The sequence below is a fragment of the Pelodiscus sinensis genome, chromosome 23 (genome assembly GCF_052426305.1).
Source record: "Pelodiscus sinensis isolate ZL-2025 chromosome 23, ASM5242630v1, whole genome shotgun sequence".
NCBI lineage: Eukaryota > Metazoa > Chordata > Testudines > Trionychidae > Pelodiscus > Pelodiscus sinensis.
Genome location: NC_143074.1, coordinates 12,405,696 through 12,427,732, shown reverse-complemented (window position 1 = coordinate 12,427,732; position 22,037 = coordinate 12,405,696). Strand labels below are relative to the sequence as shown.

General features: G+C 45.9%; 1 protein-coding gene across 11 annotated transcripts in view; it reads right to left on the bottom strand.

Moving 5' to 3' along the window:
* MIGA2 (mitoguardin 2) overlaps positions 1-22,037 on the bottom strand; it is a 39,649-nt gene that overhangs the window by 10,591 nt on the left and 7,021 nt on the right. For 5 of the 11 annotated variants that reach the window (XM_075905204.2, XM_075905203.2, XM_075905207.2 and 2 more), the window contains exons 2-9: positions 20,105-20,348; positions 16,413-16,623; positions 14,584-14,696; positions 14,230-14,292; positions 7,980-8,097; positions 6,996-7,129; positions 2,261-2,396; positions 123-223 (exon numbers count right to left, since the gene is read on the bottom strand). In XM_075905204.2, coding sequence (XP_075761319.2) covers positions 123-223; positions 2,261-2,396; positions 6,996-7,129; positions 7,980-8,097; positions 14,230-14,292; positions 14,584-14,696; positions 16,413-16,623; positions 20,105-20,200 — 972 coding nt within the window. In that variant the 5' untranslated portion in view covers positions 20,201-20,348. The remainder of the gene's footprint in view (positions 1-122; positions 224-2,260; positions 2,397-6,995; positions 7,130-7,979; positions 8,098-14,229; positions 14,293-14,583; positions 14,697-16,412; positions 16,624-20,104; positions 20,349-22,037) is intronic. The other 6 variants (XM_075905208.2, XM_075905209.2, XM_075905210.2 and 3 more) reach the window with 6 other exon arrangements.

The following is a 22,037-nucleotide window of genomic DNA, read 5'->3' as shown; positions in this document are numbered from 1 at the left end:
GCTAGATGATGTAGACACATAGTCATAGTCTCCCCAGCATTAGGAACATGGCAGAATGATCAGCATGGGCAAGTTCTCAATGCAGCAAATTAAGTTATGTTTGACTGGTTTATTTGAGTCACCTCTGCAGCAGAGAAGAAGGAGTCCTCGGAAGTCAAACTGTCTTCATCATCTGTCCGAAGTCTCAGTGACTCATCTGTCAGGGGAAGCATGAGAGTTCTCTCTGAAGGGGACAAGAGAAGTATTCGTTTAGTACTGTACTTCAAGCTCCATTCCTCCCACCCCGCATACTTTTCTCTATATCAGTAATTTTCTCTATATCAGTAGTAACTCAGTACTGGGTTGTGGAATGTCAGGCACTGGGTCTCCTTGCAGCAGGTTGCTAAGGCAGCTTCCTGCTCATACTGACACCGCAGACTGCACTGTGCCCCAGAGGCAACCAGCAGTAGGCCCACTCCTCAGGGGGAAGGAGGCAGAGGAGAGTGCGTAAGACTCCTCACACTGCTCCTGCCCCGAGCATTAGCCCTGCACTCCAACTGGCTGGGAACCTGCTGCTGGCTGCTTCTGTGGCACAGCATGGTCTGCAGTGCCAGCGCAGGCCAGAAGCTTGCTGTAGGACCATGCTGCACTGCTGACTGCAAGCCCCTCCTGCCCCAGCCCCCTCCAAAGCCGGAGCCCCCTCCTACAGCGCAAAGCTCTCATCCTCAGCCCCACCCTAGAGCCCACACTTCAGTCAAACGGTGTTGGGTCACAGGCATCAACAATTTTCTTCAACTGGGTCATGCGGAAAAAAAGTTTAAAAACTGCAGCTCTATATTAGCAAGTCTTTATGTAGCAGCAGTGCCCCTTTGTGGCAATCTTGAAATTCATCACTTCCTTGATATACTCAATGAAAGATTTGGCTGGCCTTCAGAAGAGACATGATACATGAGGTCTATTAAGAAATATTATGGAGCTAAGGCAGAGGCTTCCTAATTCAAATATTGTTTTCCACTGAAGAACTGTATTCTCTTTCTCCCACCAACTCTTTTATACTACTAGAAACTAGAGCTCCAGAGCTAGATTCATTACTTTCCCCAGTCTAACACAAAGTAATAATTAGAATCCTGGGACCAGCAGCTGGTAGACTGCAATGGATTGCATATTTCCACTCCTATTGTTCACAGAATGCACACAAGTCAAGGTGTTTTATCTCCTCATATGTCCATCCTATACCACCACTAGACTCAAACTCTATTGTAACAGCTACTTGGGATATTAGATAGCGTGTAATTGCATAGTCATGAAACTGCATCAAATGTAGCAGTCACACAACTATTCAATAATCCTCAGGGGTCGGGCTGACAGCCAGTGAACTCTGACCCCACTCCCGGGGAGCCCCCTGCCACCACGTGCTACAGCCTATTAGAGGCAGCAGGGCGGGGTGACAAGAAAGGTAGAGCATCTGATAGAGAGGCAACAGTGTGGGGCAGCAGCAGCCTTTGTCCATGGGAGGTCTGAGCTCCCCATGGACAGAGGCTGCTCTGCAGCAGCCCATCTTTGGGGGGGGGGTCCAAGCTCTCCGCAGACAGAGGAACAGGGGCTGCTGCTGTGGAGCAGCCTCTGTCTATGGTGTGTCTAAGCTCACCGTGGATAGAGGCTGTTCTATGGGATGCAGAGCTGCCTCTGTTAGCAGGGTGCCTCTGTTTGCAGAGGCTGTTTTTTCAGAGCAGCCTCTGTACACGGTGAGACTGGGCCTGCCGCAGACAGAAGCTGCTCTGTGGCAGCCTCCCCTGCCTATTCCCCCACGCTGCTACCTCTGACAGAGGCAGCAGCACCGGGGGGGGGGGGGGAGAGGAGGTGGCTCCTGCCTGCCCTCCCTCCTCTGTAGGAGGCAGCAAGGGGTGACGGAACCGGGGTCCACAGAGCTGGCACACGAGGCGAGATCCCCCCCAAGCACCGGCTCCCGCCTCCCCACACCTTGATGCCTCTGATACAGAGACAGCAAGGTGGGGGAATGCATGTAGTCAACAGGATTAACAGATAAGCCCAGGCTTAGCGGTTAATCGTGTAGTTGTCTATATGCTGACATCCTTAATGGCCACCTCTATCCGGTGAGGAAGAATTTGATGTGGTCTTGGCAAATAGAATATTAGAATTTAATGGAAAGGTTTAATAACCATCTCCAAATAAGAGTCTATGGAGCTCAGTTCTAGTTACTAATGGGATTCTAGCATATTCTCGAGACTGCATCTTTAGCTAACACCCAGCCCCATCTTACCCAGGTCTAGCAGCATGCTGTCTGAAGGGAGCGTTGACCCAAATTCTTCCTGAAGGTGATACGCCCGGTGCAAGAGAGATTCAAGCTTCTCTGCAAACTCCTTTTTCTGGGACTCCTGCTTAAACATAAGCAAACACTATCTTTCAATAGCCAATTGTGTTGCTGACAGAGCACAATTGATCACTGTTAGTTAAGTTAATGAACTGAACTAAGTAAAGATTCACTTCATGTTGAACTTGCAATAAAACCAGGAGTCAGGGAAGCTTGTATGCCATCCACTCCAAATTATAACTTTTTCCTTCTGCTGTTTATCCATTTAAGAGAAAATAGTACATTGACGTTATCACCTGTAGAAATAATTCAAATGGGTGATCAGTTACAAGGAAGAGTTAGTCTCCAGTAGAAGATAAGAATGAAGTCTGCTAGCACATGTAACATCAGTGAGTGGGTGAAGGAAAGGCTTACAATGTCTACCTCCCTTATACTTCACTTTCATGGAAATGAAGATCTTCACTTTTCCTGGAAATCTAAGCCTGCAGCTAGAAGAGTTAAGTAAAACTACAAGAGCTGTTTTGATTATGAAGCAACTCTTAATTTAACTGTAGAAACACAAGAAGATACTTCAAACACACACAGCAGGTAGCAAAACAGAATCCAGATTTGCCTTGCATAAATATAATGGAACACAAAACAAACATCCCAAATACTGAAGACATCAGGTTCTGCTTTATAAGAATCTCAGGGTATCTTTTATCAACATCCCTAACTTCCACACAATTCAGAATTTGGTGCTTTTCATTATGTGCAGCTGCCATTTCTTTAGCTACAGTGTATTTGATCACCACTACACTTTTCTACTTTGGGTGTACTCTTTTGTTAGCCTTTCCAGCATGCTCCCCCCTATGGTAGTTGATCCATTAAATGTGGGGGAGACAGTCATTTGCAGCCCTAGACGATCCACTTTATAGGTGACTGGAGAAACCTATGACTCTTCTTCTAAGTGAGTATTTTGGCATTTATTTTCTTTTAGCTTTCCTTTCCTCTAATGGTTGAGGTCATTGTCCAGCCTCACAAATTTGTTCTCCTCCAATAAGACAAGTGTGCAACTATAGTTAGCTTTTCCATTTGAGTACAGTCTTGGTATTCTGACTAGATCCTGTGTTAAAAGCATTAAAAGGAGAAATAACACTGGGCAAGACAACTATTTTTAACCCTATTTGTTTCTGCATTTAATAATAAATAATTCATAGTTCTTTGTTAACACTCATCAGCTATGGTTCTCAAAGTGCTTTACTAAGGCGGTCAGCATTATCTCCATTTACCAGATGGGGAAATGAAAGCACAAAAAGGAAAGTGATTTGCTCAAAGGCACGTAGCAAAGCAGTAGTAGAGCCAAGACTTGAACCCAGGCCTCTTGAGTCTCAGTCCAGTGTTAGGATATAGCTATAGACCTGCCTGCTACAGCCTGTATTTTAAAAATATAAGTGCATTTTTACAGGCATATAAAAACAAAGAATCAAAATCACAGTGTATCTGTATGTGATGGTTTGAGGCCTTGTTCTTGAGCTAAGGCTTTAGGTTAAGCAGCAGGAACATTGTAACAGGGCAGCTGCCCTGTACTGGCCCCTTAAGAGCCAAACCCCAGCCTGGAGCAGGCCCGGGGAGTTCAGCCCAGCTGGGCGGCGTTGGCCAATTAAGGCCCAGCTGGGGGCTAAAAAAGGGCAGGGCTGCTTCAGCCAAGGCAGTGTGAGCCTGGCTGCCAAGGGAGCAGGACGCTCTCTGGAGCTAGGGCAGGGCTAGAGAGTCAGGCTGGGCCAGCCTGCTAGGCCTGCAGACAGGCCTGCTGGGGAGACACCAAACCCCCGGGAGGGGGGCTCAGAGCGAGTGACTTGGGCACTGCTGGAGGGCAGTGTGGCGAAGAGAGCAACGCGACTAGAAGATTCCAGAGGGGAAACGCCATGTGAGCGGAGGCCTGTGCGGGCGGAATGGACTGATTCCGGGGACAGATGACAGACCCCCGCTACAGTGGTGAGTGACCCCCTCACAACATCCATAAGCAGGGAAACATGCAGTCACTTCTGGGCACATTCCTAACCAGACACATTAAAATAAGGCAATTTGGGGCTGTTAGAAAGGCAATCCAAACTATCACCTCCAGATAAAGGGAAAAAGCCTAGAAGAGTTAAAAGAAACTTGGGTTGCTTGCTTTCTGTCTTATCAATAGTTGGGGTTGTAAAATCCTCATTTGTTTATTACTTGGTTATTATGCTCCTCATCTCTCTACTGTTTATGATCTCTGTCTGGTTCTTTGATTGTTTCATTCTCCTGTGTAATTAATTTTGCTTGATATGAACCAACTTATGTAAGAAAACCAAAAAAGTTCCACTGGCTTAACAACCAAGTAAAAGAAGCAGTGAGAGATAAAAAGGCATCGTTTAAAAAGTGGAAGTCAATCCTAGTGAGGAAAATAGAAAGGAGCATAAACTCTGTCAAATTAAGTGTAAAAATATAATAAGAAAAGCCAAAAAAGTTTGACGAGCAGCTAGCCAAAAACTTAAAAAGTAATAGCAAAATGTTTTTAAGTACATCAGAAGCAGGAAGCCTGCTAAACAATCAGTGGATGATTGAGATGCTAAAGGAGCACCTAAAGATGATATAAGTCATTATGGAGAAATTAAATGAATTCTTTGCTTCAGTCTTCATGGCTGAATGTGAGGAAGATTCCCAAACCTGAGCCATTCTTTTTGGGCAACAGGTCTGAGGAATTGTCCCAGATTGAGGTGTCAATAGAGGAGGTTTTGGAACAAACTGATAAACTTATCAGTAACAAGTCACTGGAACCAGATGGCATTCACCCAAGAGTTCTGAAAGAACTCAAATGGGAAATTGCGGAACAATTAACTGTAACCTACCCTTTAAATCAGCTCCTGTACCTAATGGCTGGAAGATAGCTAATGTGACACCAATATTTAAAAAGGGCTCTAGAGGTGATCCTGGCCATATAGACCGGTAAGTCTAGCATTGGTACTGGACAAATTAGTTGAAATGAAGAATAAATTTGGCAGACATACAGATCAACATAATTTGTTGGGGAAAAGTCAACACAGTTTCCATAAAGGGAATCATGCCTTACTAGAGTTCTTTGAGGAATCCACAAACGTGGACAAAAGGGATCCAGTGGATATAGTCTATTTAGATTTCTAGAAAGCTTTAACAAGATCCCTCACCAAGGCTCTTAAGTAAAGTAAGTTGTCATGGGATAAGAAGGAAGGCCCTCTCATGGATTGATAACTGGTTAAAAGACAGGAAACGAAGGGTAGGGATAAACGGTAAGTTTTCAGAATGGCGAGAGGTGACTACTGGTGTCCCACCATTGGTCTGTATTGAGACCAATCCTGTTCAACCTATTTATAAAAAATATAGCGTAAGGGGTAAACAGTGAGGTGGCAAAAATTTGCAGATGATACTAAATTGCTCAAGATAGTTAAGACCAAAGCAAACTGTGAAGAGCTTCAAAAAGGTCTCTCAAAACTAAGTGATTGGACAACAAAATGGCAAATGAAATTTAAGGTTGATAAATGTAAAGTAATGCACATTGGAAAGAATAATCGCAATTATACATACAATATGATGGGGACTAATTTAGCTATAACTATTCAAGGAAGATCTTGGCGTCATTGTGGATAGTTCTCTGAAAACATCCACCCAATGGGCAGTGGTAGTCAAAAAAGCAAACAATGTTAGAAATCATTAAAAAAGGGATAGAGAGCAACAGAGAATATCTTATTCCCTCTATATAAATCCATGGTACACCCACACCTTGAATACTGTGTACAGATGTGGTCGCCTCATCTCAAAAAAGATATATTGGCATAGGAAAAGGTTCAGAAAAGGGCAACACAAATCATTAGAAGTTTGGAATGGGTCCCATATGAAGAGAGATTAAAAAGACTGGGACTTTTCAGTTTAGAAAAGAGGAGACTGGGGAGGAGGGGATATGACAGAGGTCTATAAAATCATGACTGGTGTGGAAAAAGTGAATAAAGAAAAATTATTTACTTGTTCCCATAATAAAAGAACCAGGGGTCACCAAATCAAAGTACTTAGGTAGCTGGTTTAAAACAGGAGAAGGATCATGTGATGATTCCCTGTTCTGTTCACTCCCTCTGGGGCACCTGGCATTGGCCACTGTTGGCAGACAGGACCCTGACCTAGATGGACCTTTGGTCTGACCCAGTCTGGCCATTCTTATGTTATCAGTTCCAGTTAACAGGTGTGTGGGGGGGGGGGAGGCTGGAGCAGCTCCCCACCTGCTGTGGGGCAGGGGCTGCTCCAGTCTTGTAGGGGGCCCGGAGCAAACCCTGTCCACAGGGAGCCCGGGCACCCCAGCAGGAAGGGCTGCTCTCATGGAGCAGCTTCTTCTGGCCTCAGGAACAGCCTCTGTCTGCAGGGAGCCCAGGTGCCCCAGAGGCAGAGATTGCTACAGTGGGGAGTGGGCTCCCAGGATCCCACTTTAGTTAGTTAAGCAGTTAAACACTAGGCAAACCTAACATTTAACCGGTTAACTGATTAACCAGGATTTTACATTCCTATACACATACTCCCTTGTCTAGTCCACTCTCCTCTGGATTTCTTTTCAATCTTTAGTCTCCTACTGATGATCTCCCTTTCTCCCCATCCAATCTGGTCCTTCCCAATATTTGCTGGATAATATAAGGGACAGATTGGTAGGTACCTCAGGCAACTCCTCCGACATAGCTTCTTCATATTTCATGTTGTCCCAAGAGACTGGAGTGCTAGTGCTGTTTCTCTGCCTTACGATCAATGCCTGTTCCCATTTCTGCAGTGCCTCCTCAAATAGCTCCATCCCTGGCCAATGCAATCAAACATAAGCAGTGAAATCAGTGCCACTGACATAGCTAAAGCACCCAATAAGACTCCTTGCTTATTTGCAAAGTGGAATATTCTACAGAAGAGGGAAATCTCATCTCAAACCCAATAGTAGCCTAAACCAAAAGAGTACAAGGAAGTAACATATTTCATCTGGATGTTGTGTTAGGGATGTTAAATATCGATTAACTGAATTGTCGATTAATCTCATGAATTCTTATCGCTTACTCGACTATTCTGTAGTCCCCGGGGGTGGGGCCAGCAGCCAGTGCACACCAACCCCACTCTTGAAGCCCCCTGCTTCTCCATGCTTCCTCTGTATCAGATACAAAGGCAGCAGCATGGGGTGGCAGCAGCCCCTGTCCAGGAGGGGGCGTGTCTGATCTCTGGGACCTAGTGTGAGCTGGAACTGAGCTGGGCTGCCTGCCCACCTGGCTCCTAATACACTTTAAATGCAGGTGGTGTATATCCTGGAACTGGCGCAAGCCAGGACTGAGCCTGATAAAAAATTTACTGGGGGAGGAGGGAGTGTGTGTAGTCTATAGCATTAATCTATAAGCTTTTGCTTATCAGTTAATCAACTACACTATTACATCCCAATGTTGTTTCATTTGGGTTTTGATTCAATGAAAAGATCACCATTCCTCATACAAGGAAAGGGAACACATTTCTTCAGCTGAGCAACAGTTGGTGGAACAATGTTGACATTAAGCACAGAAATGTTCATATCTGTTAGTGCAACAAGGGCCAAATGAACATGGAGATAGTACTCCTACTCTCCCAACATAAAGGGATTAGTCTTTCAAGTTAGGTTTAATTTTTTGTTTACCTTGAACGTAGAGATTTTCAGCACTAGAGTCGCCAGCTGCTCCAGGATCTTCCATCGTTCTTGTCTCCCAGGGTCCTGCAGATGCTGGTGTGGGGCTGGAAGAGTTCGCAGCCACTATCTATCCAGTGAAGACAAAAGAAAGAACAGAAGCCCCTATTAGAATTTCCTTCAAGTATGACATAGACCAGTGTTTCTCAACCAGTGGTACTCGAGAGAAGTCTGAGGAGTGGAACATCAACACAACTGAAATTTGGAGGAAACTGAATTTTTGTTTTGAATTTTACAGCGCTTTATTATTTTCATTGTCCACCCAGCTACGATTAAGTTGTTTAAACAAATGTGTTGCAATGGTAGAAAAAAAATGGTGTGTCTGAAGACTGTAGGTACGTAGATTTTTTTTTTTTTTTTTTTAAAGGGGGTACTTTATAAAAAAGGTTGAGAAACACTGACGTAGACATATGGCATAGGTATGGCTAGGCTGATGGAAGAATGCTTCCATCATCCTAGGTACTGCTGCTCTGGGATGTGGATTATCTGTAGAGATCAAAACCCCCTTCTGTCATTGTAGGAAGCATCTACACTGCAAGAGCATAACTATGGTTTTGTAGCTGAGCCACTGCTGTGCCCATTGTGTAGGCATGGCCTCAGTTTCTCCTGCAATTTTCAGGCACGCTTGCTTTTAATATTCTCTTGCTTTTCCAAATGGCAGGGATATCAATCAGTCTATGCAATGCAAATCCATCCTAATTCCCTGGGTCCCTAAAGTTTAGTGAAAGACATTGGCGCTCAACAGCTACCTCATAGGGAGTTGAAGCTAGGATCTGGCATGAAGCATTGTGGCTAACACAACAGGCAAAATCCATTCACTAGGCAAAGTATCAACCTCCTCCAGCCAAGAGATTAACCTCTTCAATCAGACAGGAAAGCACTGTTTGTACAATACTTTCTACCCTGACCATACTCACTGACTTACAAAGCAGTAAGCAAACCATGCTCACTTTGGGTATGTCTCCATTTTGAGTTGGGGTGCTGCTTCCCCAGCTCAAGGAGACATATCTGCATTAGCTGTGATCAAGCTCCTGTTCTAACAGTAGAGCATAGCTGCAATGGGAGGGGCTAGGAACCGCAACTCTATGAGACCACAGGCACATACGATGGGCTCCATTTCTGGAGGCTCCAAAATCTACATTCTGGATCACTGGTTACTATGAGCTAGGAACTGTCCTACTGCATTGGTTTAAAATATGGCAATAGTTTGATTTGTTACTATGACAGAGGCTAAACTATGGAATAAGAAGTCTTAAAGAACATGCTTTACTGCAGGTAAGGTCCTGGGCTAGAAGACTTAACAGATTTTGGTCATACATGCTTTCTGACCAACGGTTGTTCCAAGCTAATTCCCACAACTGTACTTAAGCATAGCTTAAATTTGGCTGTGCAGGTACAAGTTCTTGAGCTGGAAAGCACACTCTGAGCTCATAGTGCAGACATATCCTTGACACGCTGGCAAGGTTGATGAAGAGAGGGAAAGAGAGAAACAGGAACACCAGGACAGTTACTACAAGATGGGGAAGGGAAGAAGGATTGCAGAGAAATAAATGCTGACGGAAAGCCTCACTTAAGAGGAAAACAATAGCTGGAGAAGCAATTGCAAACGAAAGAGGGAGCAGGTCATCATGAAAAATACTACAAAAGAGAATTTGTGCTGGAAATTAACACCATTCTGTTCTTTCCAATCAAATGTTCCTATGTGGGAGTTGAGCAGAAACAAGAAATGCAGTTCTAGCACAGCAGGGAGACCAGAGCAAAGCTGCACAGGCGGCGGGACCCCGCTGCCCATGCGGCTTTGCTCCTTTGCCCCGGACAGGAGCAAAGCCGCAGAGGCGGGGGACCCCGCCGCCTGTGCGGCTTTGCTCCAGGGCAAAGGAGCAAAGCCGCACGGGCAGCGGGGTCCTGCCACCTGTGCGGCTTTGCTCGGGTCTCCCTGGTCTGCTGGGGGGGAGGGGGTGCAGCTAGTGCCCCCCCCCCCCCCCCAGCAGACCAGGCTTTTGTTGCGGGATGCCTGGGGTAGAGCAGCTGGGGTGCTGCCGGGTTGGTCCTGCGGGGACCTACCCAGCAGCGCCCCAGCTGTTCTGTCCCAGGACTCCAGATTCAGCCACTGTTGAAACTGATCAGCAGCTGATTCCAGGAAGCTGGGGGCAGAGCAATTCAGGAAGCCCTAGGCAGAATTGCTCTGCCCCCGGCTTCCTGGAATCAGCTGCTGATCAGTTTCAGCAGCGGCTGAATCTGGAGCCAGTTCCGACTTGCATACAAATTCAACTTAAGAACAAACCTATAGTCCCTATCTTGTACGTAACCCGGGGACTGCCTGTACTCCTTCCTAGACAGTTGCTTCCCATTCTGTATGTGTGAGACTGATTGTTCCTTCCTAAGTGGAGTACTTTGCATTTGTCCTTCTTAAACTTCATCCTATTTACCTCAGACCATTTCTCTAGTTTGTCTAGATCACTTTGAACTATGACCCTATCCTCCAAAGCAGTTGCAACCCCTCCCAGCTTCATATCATCTGCAAACTTAATAAGCGTACTCTCTATGCCGATATCTAAATAGTTGATGAAGATATTGAACAGAACTGGGCCCAAAACAGATCCCTGTGAAACCCCATTTGTTATGCCCTTCCAGCAGGATTGTGAACCGTTAATATCTATTCTGAGAACAGTTATCCAGCCAGTTATGCACCCACCTTATAGTAGCCTCTGAGTTGAATTTGCCTAGTTTATTGATAAGAATATCATGTGAGACTGTATCAAATGCTAAAATCTAGGTATACCATCTCCCTTATCCACAAGACTTGTTATCCTATCAGAAAAAGCTATCAGATTCATTTGACATGATTTGTTCTTTACAATTCCATGCTGGCTGTTACCTATCACCTTATTATCTTCCGGGCGTTTGCAGATGAATTCCTTAATTACTTGCTCCATTATCTTTCATGGCACAGAAGTTAAACTGACTGGTTGTTCTTATTTCCTTTTTTATAGACGGGCACTATATTTTCCCTTTTCCAGTCTTCTGGAATCTCTCCCATTTTTTTCAAATTATGAAAGCACCTTGCTTGAGAGGGTTCTAGATTTCAAATCCTCTATTAGAAGCTCACAGCTTCCAAATGCTGGCCACAGCACGCGATCCTTCAAACAAACCCTTAAATCTCAAGGGTCCTGTATTCGCTCCTCCTTCACCTGGAGAACTCCCTCTCGAAACTCCCTGTTAGCTGTCCCTGTTTGCAAAGTTCCATGGAAATAAATTTAATACTGAACTTCTGGAGGTTGCAAAGAAACAGAGGCAGGCTGAACACGCCAGGAAACTCACCAGATATTGAAAGGGTTTAACAATAGTCTTGGGATAGTTTTTATCAAAGAGAAAAGGGGGTGGAGAAGGAGTTAAACTTATCAGAAGTTAGGATATGTTTTTAGCCTGAAGTGAATTTTCTTCTCTCTGAACTTACACATCTCTTAAATCAGCTTCTTATTAAGTTTTCTAACTTATCCCATGGGTAAAACCGGATTTCCAGCAGAGAAGAGTAGCACTATAGAAGTAACCAGAATAAAGCATAAAAAGAAGTCTCACCCCCCCCCCAAAAGCTAGAGAGTAGAATGGTTTGCTTGTTTGAAGAGCGTTTGACTTTACTTTTTAAAGTACATATGCAAAAGTAGCTAACTATAAACCATGTGTTTCAAAGAAGACAAATTGCATTTAAATTGCTTTTCTATCTTACATGGAGTCCACTTACCCTGATTTGCACAAAACTGAGGCCCAAGATTTTGAGTCAAAGTATGCTAGAGTAGAAAATATATCTGCTCTGTAGGCTGTCTCCAAATAGGTCCTGCTCTCATCATGTTCTCAGAAGCAAAAATGGAGTCTGTCTGATGTCTCTAGTCTCTTCCAGTCTACCTACTATGAAATGACTGCTGGTGAATGTGAAAGGGCAGAGAGCCTGCCTTTGCATTTTAACAGCCTTACAGGAACCAACTACCAAACAATAACACCAAAGATTTGTTTTCCCACCCTGTTCACCTCAACAAGGTGCAAACTTTTGATGATAAGAACAGAAACTTCTTCATGAGTCTCACCTCCCCTCCCCTATGTTCAGGATCTTTAGTCTGACCTTTAGTCCACAGACTGGATCTGGCCATCTTGCCTATGCAGATTCTAAAGAATCTCCACTTCCATTTAAAAAGTGGTTTCTAACCCTGAGGACTTTAAAGAAAAAAAATTCCTTCTAAATGTGTCACTAGTATATTAAGTACAAGCCTGAATGCACCAGCAACCTGAAACAATCAATCTACTCTAAGGTGTGAACCCTCTCCACCCCACCCATTAATCTTGTTCAGAGTAAGGACAGTATTTTAAATGCCATTGCCAGAGTAAGCTTTATCAATGGGGATCCTTTTGTCAAACGCAGTGTGGAAGGAGGTGGAACTGGAGGCCAGAGTGTGGGAACTGGGAGTTACTGCAGAGAAGGAAATGTGCAGGCAATAAGGAAAGAAAGACCCAGGAGTTGAAAAGGACACTCGCGCTCACGCACACACACCAACAAAGAAATAAAGGACAGAAACAGCAGTTGTCTTAAAAATGAAAATTTCCTCCCTGAACAGTATTAATTGTGGCAATAAGGTACTGAACGAATACATAATGATCACAAGTAAACATTTAGTCACTACACAAATGTAGATTCTATCTTTGAGCTCTATGCAAACTTCTCATTAACATCAGTGGGAGTTGACTGTGAATAGAGGATCGTGTGGCCCTAAATATATACCCGCACCCATGAACCAGACCCTAAAGCGGAATTCAGGCCTCCCTATAAGTCTGTTTAATATCCCTAGCTTAGAGGCTAATGTATACTGCTTCAAAAACCCCATTCATGTATTTCACAAACATCAAAATGAATCCTGAATCGGTTCTATAGTCACCCATTACAGAAGTGTTTCACCCTACGTTTCCCCAATAATATAGGCTAAGGATAAGACTCCAAAACTAGCTTTCAGTGGAGGCCCCTTTTTCTGCTATTCTCCCCACTACACAATCAAATTAACTAGTCTAATTATTTGGGAACAATGGCAACATGGGAGGGTTTTTTTCCCCCACCCACCCTCGCTCTCAAAACAAGAATACCAGGGAATGAGAGAAAAAAAAAATCACGTATGGGGGTGGGAGGAGGGCTGCCTCCAACCCTGACTCCTTCATTTTGCTGCTCAGCCATTGGTTGGAAAAAAGGGGATGGGACTAGCTTGACTGGCTGCTGGGTAGCCTATTTGATACTTGTGGCCCCAAAGCCCTCACTTTGTAAAAGCCTTTAACTGCCTCTCCAGTTAGCTGTGATCTGTGCAGCATAACAATACAATCTGTCAGGGGTTTATTCCCACCGATCCTTTCTCTGAGACCAAGAATGAATGGATATCTATATGGTATCTTCTGTTGTCTAGGCATGGGCAAAACATGGGAAAGTCTTGAACGAGGTAGCCAGTTCTTATCCTATGGATGAAGGGAGAGGCTGAAAGGATAACTGAAAAAGTTCATGTGAATTGGAAAATCAGGTTTTAAAAACCCACTGGTTAAAGCTTTCCATGCTTCAGCTAGACTGGTAGTAGGTCTAACAAATAACTTCCTCTCAAATGCCTTGTCTACATTGACAGCTTTCAGGAAGGTGTCTCATTGTTTCACAGCCTCACTCATGGGAGCACTAGTGTAGATAGGATACAGCATCATTTAGATCGGTTCTGAGTAGAGGTAGAGAACACAGTGATGGAAATGCTGACAGACTTTGTAGCAATGGAGATACACAGGTGTGAGATCTCCTGACAACTGCCAGTGTAGACCTAGTATATGGCATAAGCAGTGTCTACATTATTAGCTGTCTTTTTTGAGCCTGTCTGCACTGCTTTAACAGGTTTTAAAAATCACTTGAAGACACAGTATAGACACAGTTTTATGAGGCCCAAGAAACCAGACCTGAACCACTTTTTTCTTAACTCGACTCAAACACTGCAGGTTCTGTAAAATTGGTCCAGGCTGCTTTAAATAGAATCTATGCTATAGCACTAAGCAGTTTTAATGCTGGTTAGAAAGTTTCCTCAGCAGAGAAGGGCCCTAAACATCTATATTTTGCACACAAGTTGCAGTGGCAAAGGCTGCAGTACTTCTGGGTAGAACCAACATCTGTTCTGCTATGAAGTTCTCCCTTTCTTACCTCAGTAACTGGAGACATTCCAAAATGGCCCGGTGCAGCTTCACAATTGGTTTTTAGCTCTGGCTGATCTCCAATCAGTAGCCATTAAAATCATATTGAAATTGAAGTTTGCAGAGGAGAGGAATAAAGCACAGAGGTAATCAGAATGATGGAATTTTAAGGGCCAAAATACCTCAAGCTGCAGGGCTATAAAACCTCTGATAGAAAACAAACTGTTTTTAGAACAAGTGAATCCCGCCCACCATACTAGTTCTGGATGACTAATAACAATCTTGTGAAAGTGTAGGCAGGTAGGTAGGTGTGACTCCTTCCTCTGCAGATGATGTGGATAGCAAGGGTGTTAGGATCTCTTACCGAGGCTATGCTGTGGGAGGAGCTTGAATGTTTGCTGGGCTCAATAGAGGAAATCCCGCTGAGAGTGTCATTGCTCTTGCTGCTAGGACTTTGTACCCTTCTGCTGGAGTAGCCTGTAATTGTGAGGGTTGCAAAAGAACAAGCCTTTAGTCCTTCCACTTTGTCTACAACAATCAGAAAAGAACCTGTGCAATACGATTTGGGCTTGCTCACTCCAGCTTGTCCTGTGCTGCCCCAGGTTAGCACCAGTAGAAGCAGGGTTTTCAGAAGGTTGCTAAGAGGGCAGTGCCATCTCCAGAAGAATCACTTTTCAGCAGGGTGAGAAAGGTAACAGTAACAGAAAAATCTGGTTCAAAGCAAAATGGCTTTATTGCAGTTCTGGACGACGAGGGGAACTATGATTATGTAGTGACGGAGCATAGATCTGCTGGGGTAAAGGATGTGCAGAAAAAGGACAAAACCTAGGTCTGACTGCTACAACTGAAAGTTGGAGTTCTGTTCCCTCCTAACTTGCTTTGTGACATGAGCAAGTCATTTAACCTATATGCCTCAGTTTCCCCATCTGATATGAAACGACAAATACTTATTCACCTCTTTGGATGAAAGGAGGTATGCAAATGGAAAGTTTTATTGGAGAAATATGCATCACTGTCTCAGCCTTCTCTCCTGCTATGTACAATGCTAAAATAAGTGACATCACTGCAAACACAGCAAGCAGATTTGCCAGTTTAGAGACAGAAAACTTGGTTGACTTCATAATTTCACAATGCTGTGCAGACAACTAAACCTTGAGGAAGCAGGGTAACTGTTAATCCCATTTTACAGATGGGGAACCAAGAGAGCAATGAAGTGACTTGCCCAAGTCAGATGAGTCACTAGCAAAGCTAGTTTTAAAACAACAACCTCCAGAGTCCCAACCCAGTCATCATTCCTCTACCACACCCCCTTCTTTACTGCTCCAAAGGACTGCAATGATTTTAGGGCAGGGCTGCCAGTGCCCATACTATATCCAAAAGAAGATCACATTAGTAGTTTGTCAGAAATCCACTGCCACATCTAATAGGCATCAAATGGAGCCAGTCATGGTCACCAAGGTCAATACAGGTGGGGATTACAGAATAAAGGTCACTGAATGCATAGAGCAAGTGAAAGTATTGCACAGTGGGGTCTATAGTTTCTTTTCCTATTAAAGCTGATGGCAACAGCAAATCCCATTGTAAAGCCTTGCATACATTTTTTGATCACTTGTTCTCTAGGGCTATGTCTAGACTGCAAGCCTCTTTCGAAAGATACTTTCGAAAGAGCCTCTTTCGAAAGAGAGCGTCTAGACTGCACGCGGAACTTTCGAAAGAGCAAGCAGTTTTTTCGAAAGAAAGCACCCAGTGAGTCTGGATGCTCTCTTTCGAAGAAGCCCTATTTACATTCAAGAACGCCTTCTTTCGAAAGAAGCACTTTCGAAAGAAGGCGTTCTTCCTCGTGAAATGAGGTTTACCGCCGTCGAAAGAAAAGCCGCGTTCTTTCGATTTAATTTTGAAAGAACGCGGCTGCAGTCTAGACGCAGGTGACGTTTTTTCGGAAAAAGGCTACTTTTCCCGAAAAAACCCCTGAGTCTGGACACAGCCTAGGGCAGCCCATTTTGCTGTCTATTCTGTATTGTGGCTCCTGTTAGGCTACCATCGGAGTGGCCTCCCACTCTCATCCTGCCTCTGTATAGTATTTCAAACTGCTTTCATGATCTGATCTATGCACCTGGGCTACCTATGCATACACAAAAGTTCCTTCAACACAACATTGCATTTCCCTGAAGCTTCTGCTTTTGCACTACCGACCTTTTTTCACTGAAGGGACCTTCCTGGTTGGTAATGTGGGGGCAGGGACTTCTCCAGGCTTAATGCCACACTTTTCCGGGGTGATCTGTCTCTTTCGACGTCGACGACGCTTCAGCTGGTGTGCTGCAAGAGCTAAGGCAACTGTCCCAAGAGCAGTAGCAAACAGCACCTTCCTCAGGCCTGGGGAGAGCCGCAGCTGAGAGAAGGCAGACTTTAAACAAAGAGATATAAGAAAGCAATAATGGAACACCACCTCACTACCCATTTGTATAGCAGTTTTAATCCTGGACAGCTAGGCCCAGACACTGATTTACCCACCAGCGAAATGTACACATGCATGGGGTAAACAAAGCACAACAAATGTGCATTAGTGCCCAGCCACGATAAACTTTTCAGGACAAGATATGAAGGATAGAATATCCTATCTGATACCTGGCAGACAGAATTCAAGTCCAGCATGAGTCTCACAGTTCTCTCTATAATCATTTCAGATGAGATCTTGAACACTCAAGGGCTGCTTTCGCTCTGTGGAATTTAAAGATCCCACGGGACTTTTCACAAGAGGAGTTTGCCTCAGTGATCTTACTCAAATGATTCTAGGTCCAGATTAACAACCAGAGGTGAAATGCTGGCCCGACTGAAGTCTTTAACAAAAAAAGAATTCTCTGGGACTGGATTTTGCCACAGGCACATATCAGTTACATTACAAGAGCTAAACATTATTTTATGTCCAGCTACAGCTAAATGGATGGGGAGTGGACAATATACATGTCCAACTATACCATTCTGAATGAGATCCATCATTTTCCAGGCATAGGTACTAAAAAACACTGCTCTAAGCATTGAGAGGGAATAGGTGGCACGTCCAAAAGAGTCTAGACAAGCCACTTTTTCAAAAGAGAGCACCCAGGCAGTCTGGATGCTCTCTTTCAAAAAAGCACAGTTTGCATTACAGGCAGTCCCCGGCTTACGTACAAGATAGGGACTGTAGGTTTGTTCTTAAGTTGAATCTGTATGTAAGTCGGAACTGGCGTCAGCCGCTGCTGAAACTGATCAGTTTCAACCGTGGCTGAATCTGGACACCAGTTCTGACTTACATACAGATTCAACGTAAGAAACCCAGGCGTCCCCAAGTCAGCTGCTGCTGAAACTGATCAGCGGCTGATTCCAGGAAGCCTGGTGCAGAGCAACTCTGCCTCAGGCTTCCTGTAGCGAGCCACTGGTCAGTTTCACCAGCGGCTGACTTGGGGACGCCTGGGGCAGAGCAGCTGGGGTGCTGCTGGGTTGCTCCAGTAGCGCAGCTCCTCGGCGCTACTGGAGCAACCCAGCAGCACCCCAGATGCTCTGCCCCAGGCGTCCTGATTCAGCCGCTGCTGAAACTGACCAGCAGCAGCTGAATCAGGACGCCTGGGGCAGAGCAGCTGGGGTGCTGCTGGGTTGGTCCGGAGCGGCACTGCGGGACCAACCCGGCAGCCCCCAGCTGCTCTACCCCAGGGGTAGGCAAGAAAAGCCTGGTCTGCTGGGGGGGGGGGGGGGAACACTAGCTGCACCCCCCCCCTCCAGCAGACCAGGGAGACGGGGGTGGCGGGACTGCCCAAGTCCTCCATGGCTTTGCTCCGTCTCCCTGGTCTGCTGACCTGGGAGACGCGGAGCAAAGCCGCAGAGCACACGGGCAGCGGGACAGTCCAGGCGCGCCGCGGCTGTCCCACTGCTGGCATGCTCCGAGGCTTTGCTCCCCATCTCCCTGGTCAGACCAGGGAGACGGGGGGCAAAGCCGCGGAGCACGCCCGCAGCGGGACAGCCCAAGCGCGCCTGGGCTGTCCCGCTGCGGGCGTGCTCCAAGGCTTTGCTCCCCATCTCTCTGCAGACCAGGTAGACGGGGAGCAATGCCACGGAGCACTCCCGCAGCAGAACAGCCCGGGCGCACTTGAGCTGTCCCACTGCAGGCGTGCTCCGTGGCTTTGCTCCCAGTCTCCCAGGTCTGCAGGGAGACGGGGAGCAAAGCCTTGGAGCACGCCCGCAGCGGGACAGCCCAGGCGCGCCTGGGCTGTCCCGCTGCGGGCGTGCTCCGCAGCTTTGCTCCTGTCCCCCTGGTCTGCTGGGGGGGTCCAGCAAAGCAGCTGGACCCCCCCCAGCAGACCAGGGACACCAGAGCAAAGCCACCACCTGGACCCCCTTCCCCCCCAGCAGACCAGGGAGACCGGGAGAAGCTTTTCTCGCCCCGGAAGACACGGGTGGCGACCCGCCGCCCGTGAGCTCCGGGGCGAGAAAAGCCCCGTTCGTAAGTGTGGATCCGACATAAGTCGGATCCGCGTAAGTCGGGGACTGCCTGTACACTTATGATCAGCCCAATAAGTTATCACAATTTGGAGTTTCCATAAGAATTTTGACTCTTGGAACATAGAATATCTGCCAAACGTTATCCACAAAGCAGTTTCTATACAGAACCATTTCCACTTGCTTCCAAACACTCACTTTTCCTGCAACCTTTCCCCTCCTCACAGCTAAATTCCCCTCTCTGTTTGATAGTCATGTGGCCCCCAACACCGCAGTAGCTGAGCCCCTCATGACTGATAATTCATTTATCCTCACATCCCTATGAGATTGGAAAGTGTTGTTATCCCCATTTTACAGATGGTAACTGACAAGGTTAGGCTAAATGACTTGGAGACACAGAGAGGCTAAGTGACTTGTCCAAGGCTAACAGAAAGTTTGTGGTAGACCAAGGGTGGGCAAAAATCAGACCTGGGGCCAAATTGGGTCTGTCAAGCACATCTCTCCAGCCTGCCCAGCTGATTAGCAGAGCTTGCATGCTTACAGCAAGCAGCGTATATTCAGCTACCCTTCCTCCAACCTTGCTCTATCCTGCAGCCTGGAGCTGCTCCAGTCTGAAACATGGATGGTGAGTGACTCTGAGGAGTGCCTGCCTTGAGAGACAATGCATGGTTTCTAAGATTTCGGTGCTTGTGCTCTCTCACACACACAGATATACTTCCCTTCCATAATCCATCTCTCCAGAGCAGGATGAGTGGAGACAACAGAGCAGGACAGCTTTCCCTGTCTTCAAGAGAAAAAGCATGGCTTCTCTCAGAAACTTACCCAGCAGCAGCCAGCACATACACACACAAACAGTCTGTGCCACATTGGTTCCATGCCACACACACATACTCTCCCGGTATGTGCCACACACAGTCTGTCTCACACGCCCAAGCATCTCTCCTTTACACTCACGCGCTATCTTTCTCTCTCTAGCCCTCAGCCCTGCTCCTTCTGCCTGAGGCTCTTCCCCTTCCAGGGGGCTCAGAGCTGGCCCATAACTATGTGCCAAAATTCATGAAGAGGCCCCCCTGTGAAAATTGACCACCCTTGTGGTAGACCAAGATAGGTGGACTCCCCCCCAACAGGTGCAAGCTTACCTTCAAAACTTCCTCAACAAGTGCCCCTCCTATCTGCAGGATGCTCCCAAAACCTCCCCAGATGACACCTGACCTCTTCTAAAAGTCTCTATTCCTTCCACAGTTCCTCAAATAATTGCTATCACCTCATAGCAACTGTTAAATCCCCCTTTTCTCTTGCCCCAGCACCACTCTGTTGTTTCTCTTCACTGCCCTCCAAAACAACTGCTGCAGACAGCCCAGTAAAGAAACCACAAATAGCTTTGCAAAAATCCAGCTGTGGGTTTTTTATTTTACCTGCCCAAACGTTGTATAAAGAAACACAGGGATCTCTGCCACTGTCATTGCCAAGGCTTGGATGATGGACATTCCCTCTGATCTCTGAAAGGCCATGTCTGAATGAGGCTGAGTGTACCCAGAGGAGTCAGCGTGTAGGAAGGACACTTATTGGAACAGCTCAGAAATTTCACAAGGAAATCCAATTTTGTTTCAAAATGTGCTTCGCAATTCTAGAATCAGTCTCCAACTGGGAATTTTCTCTCTGCAAGGAGGAAAAACTATGGTAAATAGTAGCAAGAACAATACAACTGCCCAATAAAGACATTTTTGTACAGTGCATCTGAAGGTACATTACAATCCATTTAAAACAGCACGACAACTATAATGGGATAAACTAAGCCTGGTATACACTATGGCTGCGTCTACACTGGCACCCCTTTCCGGAAAAGGGATGCTAATGTAGCACTTTGGAATAGGCAAATCCGCAGGGGATTTAAATATCCCCCGCGGTATTTGCATTCACATGGCTGCCGCTTTTTTCCGGCTTGGAGATAAGCCGGAGAAAAGCGCCAGTCTAGACGTGATTCTCCGGAAAATAAAGCCTTTTCCAGAGGATCTCTTATTCCTACTTTGAAGTAGTGGAGTATTCCTACTTTGAAGTAGGAATAAGAGATCCTCCGGAAAAGGGCTTATTTTCCGGAGAATCACTTCTAGACTGGCGCTTTTCTCCGGCTTATCTCCAAGCCGGAAAAAAGCGGCAGCCATGTGAATGCAAATACCGCGGGGGATATTTAAATCCCCTGCGGATTTGCCTATTCCGAAGTGCTACATTAGCATCCCTTTTCCGGAAAGGGGTGCCAGTGTAGACACAGCCTATGAGTTTAGGCTGAACTTAATCACATTCGGTTAGTTTTTTCTAAACGAGTCTCCACAAACAACCCTGTTCTGCCAACTTCAAGGGCTCTTAAAGTTGATTTCTGAACTACTCCTTCACAAGAAGAGTAACACTAAATTTGACCTTACATAGTCAGCACTGGAATAGTGCAGATACAGAGATGTGAATGTCAATGTTCTTGGATCCTGGAGGTGTCCCACAGTGCCCGGATGTGATTGCTCTGGCCAGCACTTTCAATTCCACTTTTCTCGAGCTATGAAAAGTCCTGGAAAATTAGAATTTCCTGTTTGGCCAGCATGGCAAGCAGAGCAGGCAGTACACCTCAGCAGCACACCTGACCATGAAAGCCCAGGGTTGTGAACGAGCTCCAGCATGGAGTGTTCAGGAAATCCTGGATCTGACTGCTGCATGGGGAGAGGAATCTCTGCAGGCAGAAATCCCAAGCAGCAGACAAAATGCTGATACCTATGCCAAAATCACAGAGGGCATGGCGGAAAAAGGATATATACCCGGGACACCCAGCTGTGCCGCACGAAAATAAAGGACCTCAGGCAGGTGTACCAGAAGTCAAAGGAAGCAAACGGTAGGTTTGGCTCTGAGCCGCAAACATGCTGCTTCTGAAGACAGCAGCATCAGATTCTAAGGGAGGACCTGACCAGTGTCCCAAAGTTGTCTGTGGATATCTTCCAATTGACTCTTCAGGGAGCCTCAGGCAACAAGGAAGATACTGTAGATGAAAAGGTGGAGGAGAATGCTTAGTAGACAAGCAGGCTGTGTCTAGACTGCATTTTAAATTTTTAAAATGAGGGATAAGGGATCTTTTGGAAAAGGCTTTATTTTCCGAAAGATCCGCGTCTAGACTGGCACTTTTTTCCGGCAAAGCTCCGAGCCAGAAAAAAGTGGCAGCCATTTTTATGCTAATGAAGCGGGGAAGATTTAAATCCCCGTTTCATTTGCAATTGCAATATGTCTAATTTGCATCCCTTTTACGAAAAAGGGATGCAGTCTAGACACAGCTGCAGAGTATCTGATCTCCCCCATAGCTAGGGCCTCTCT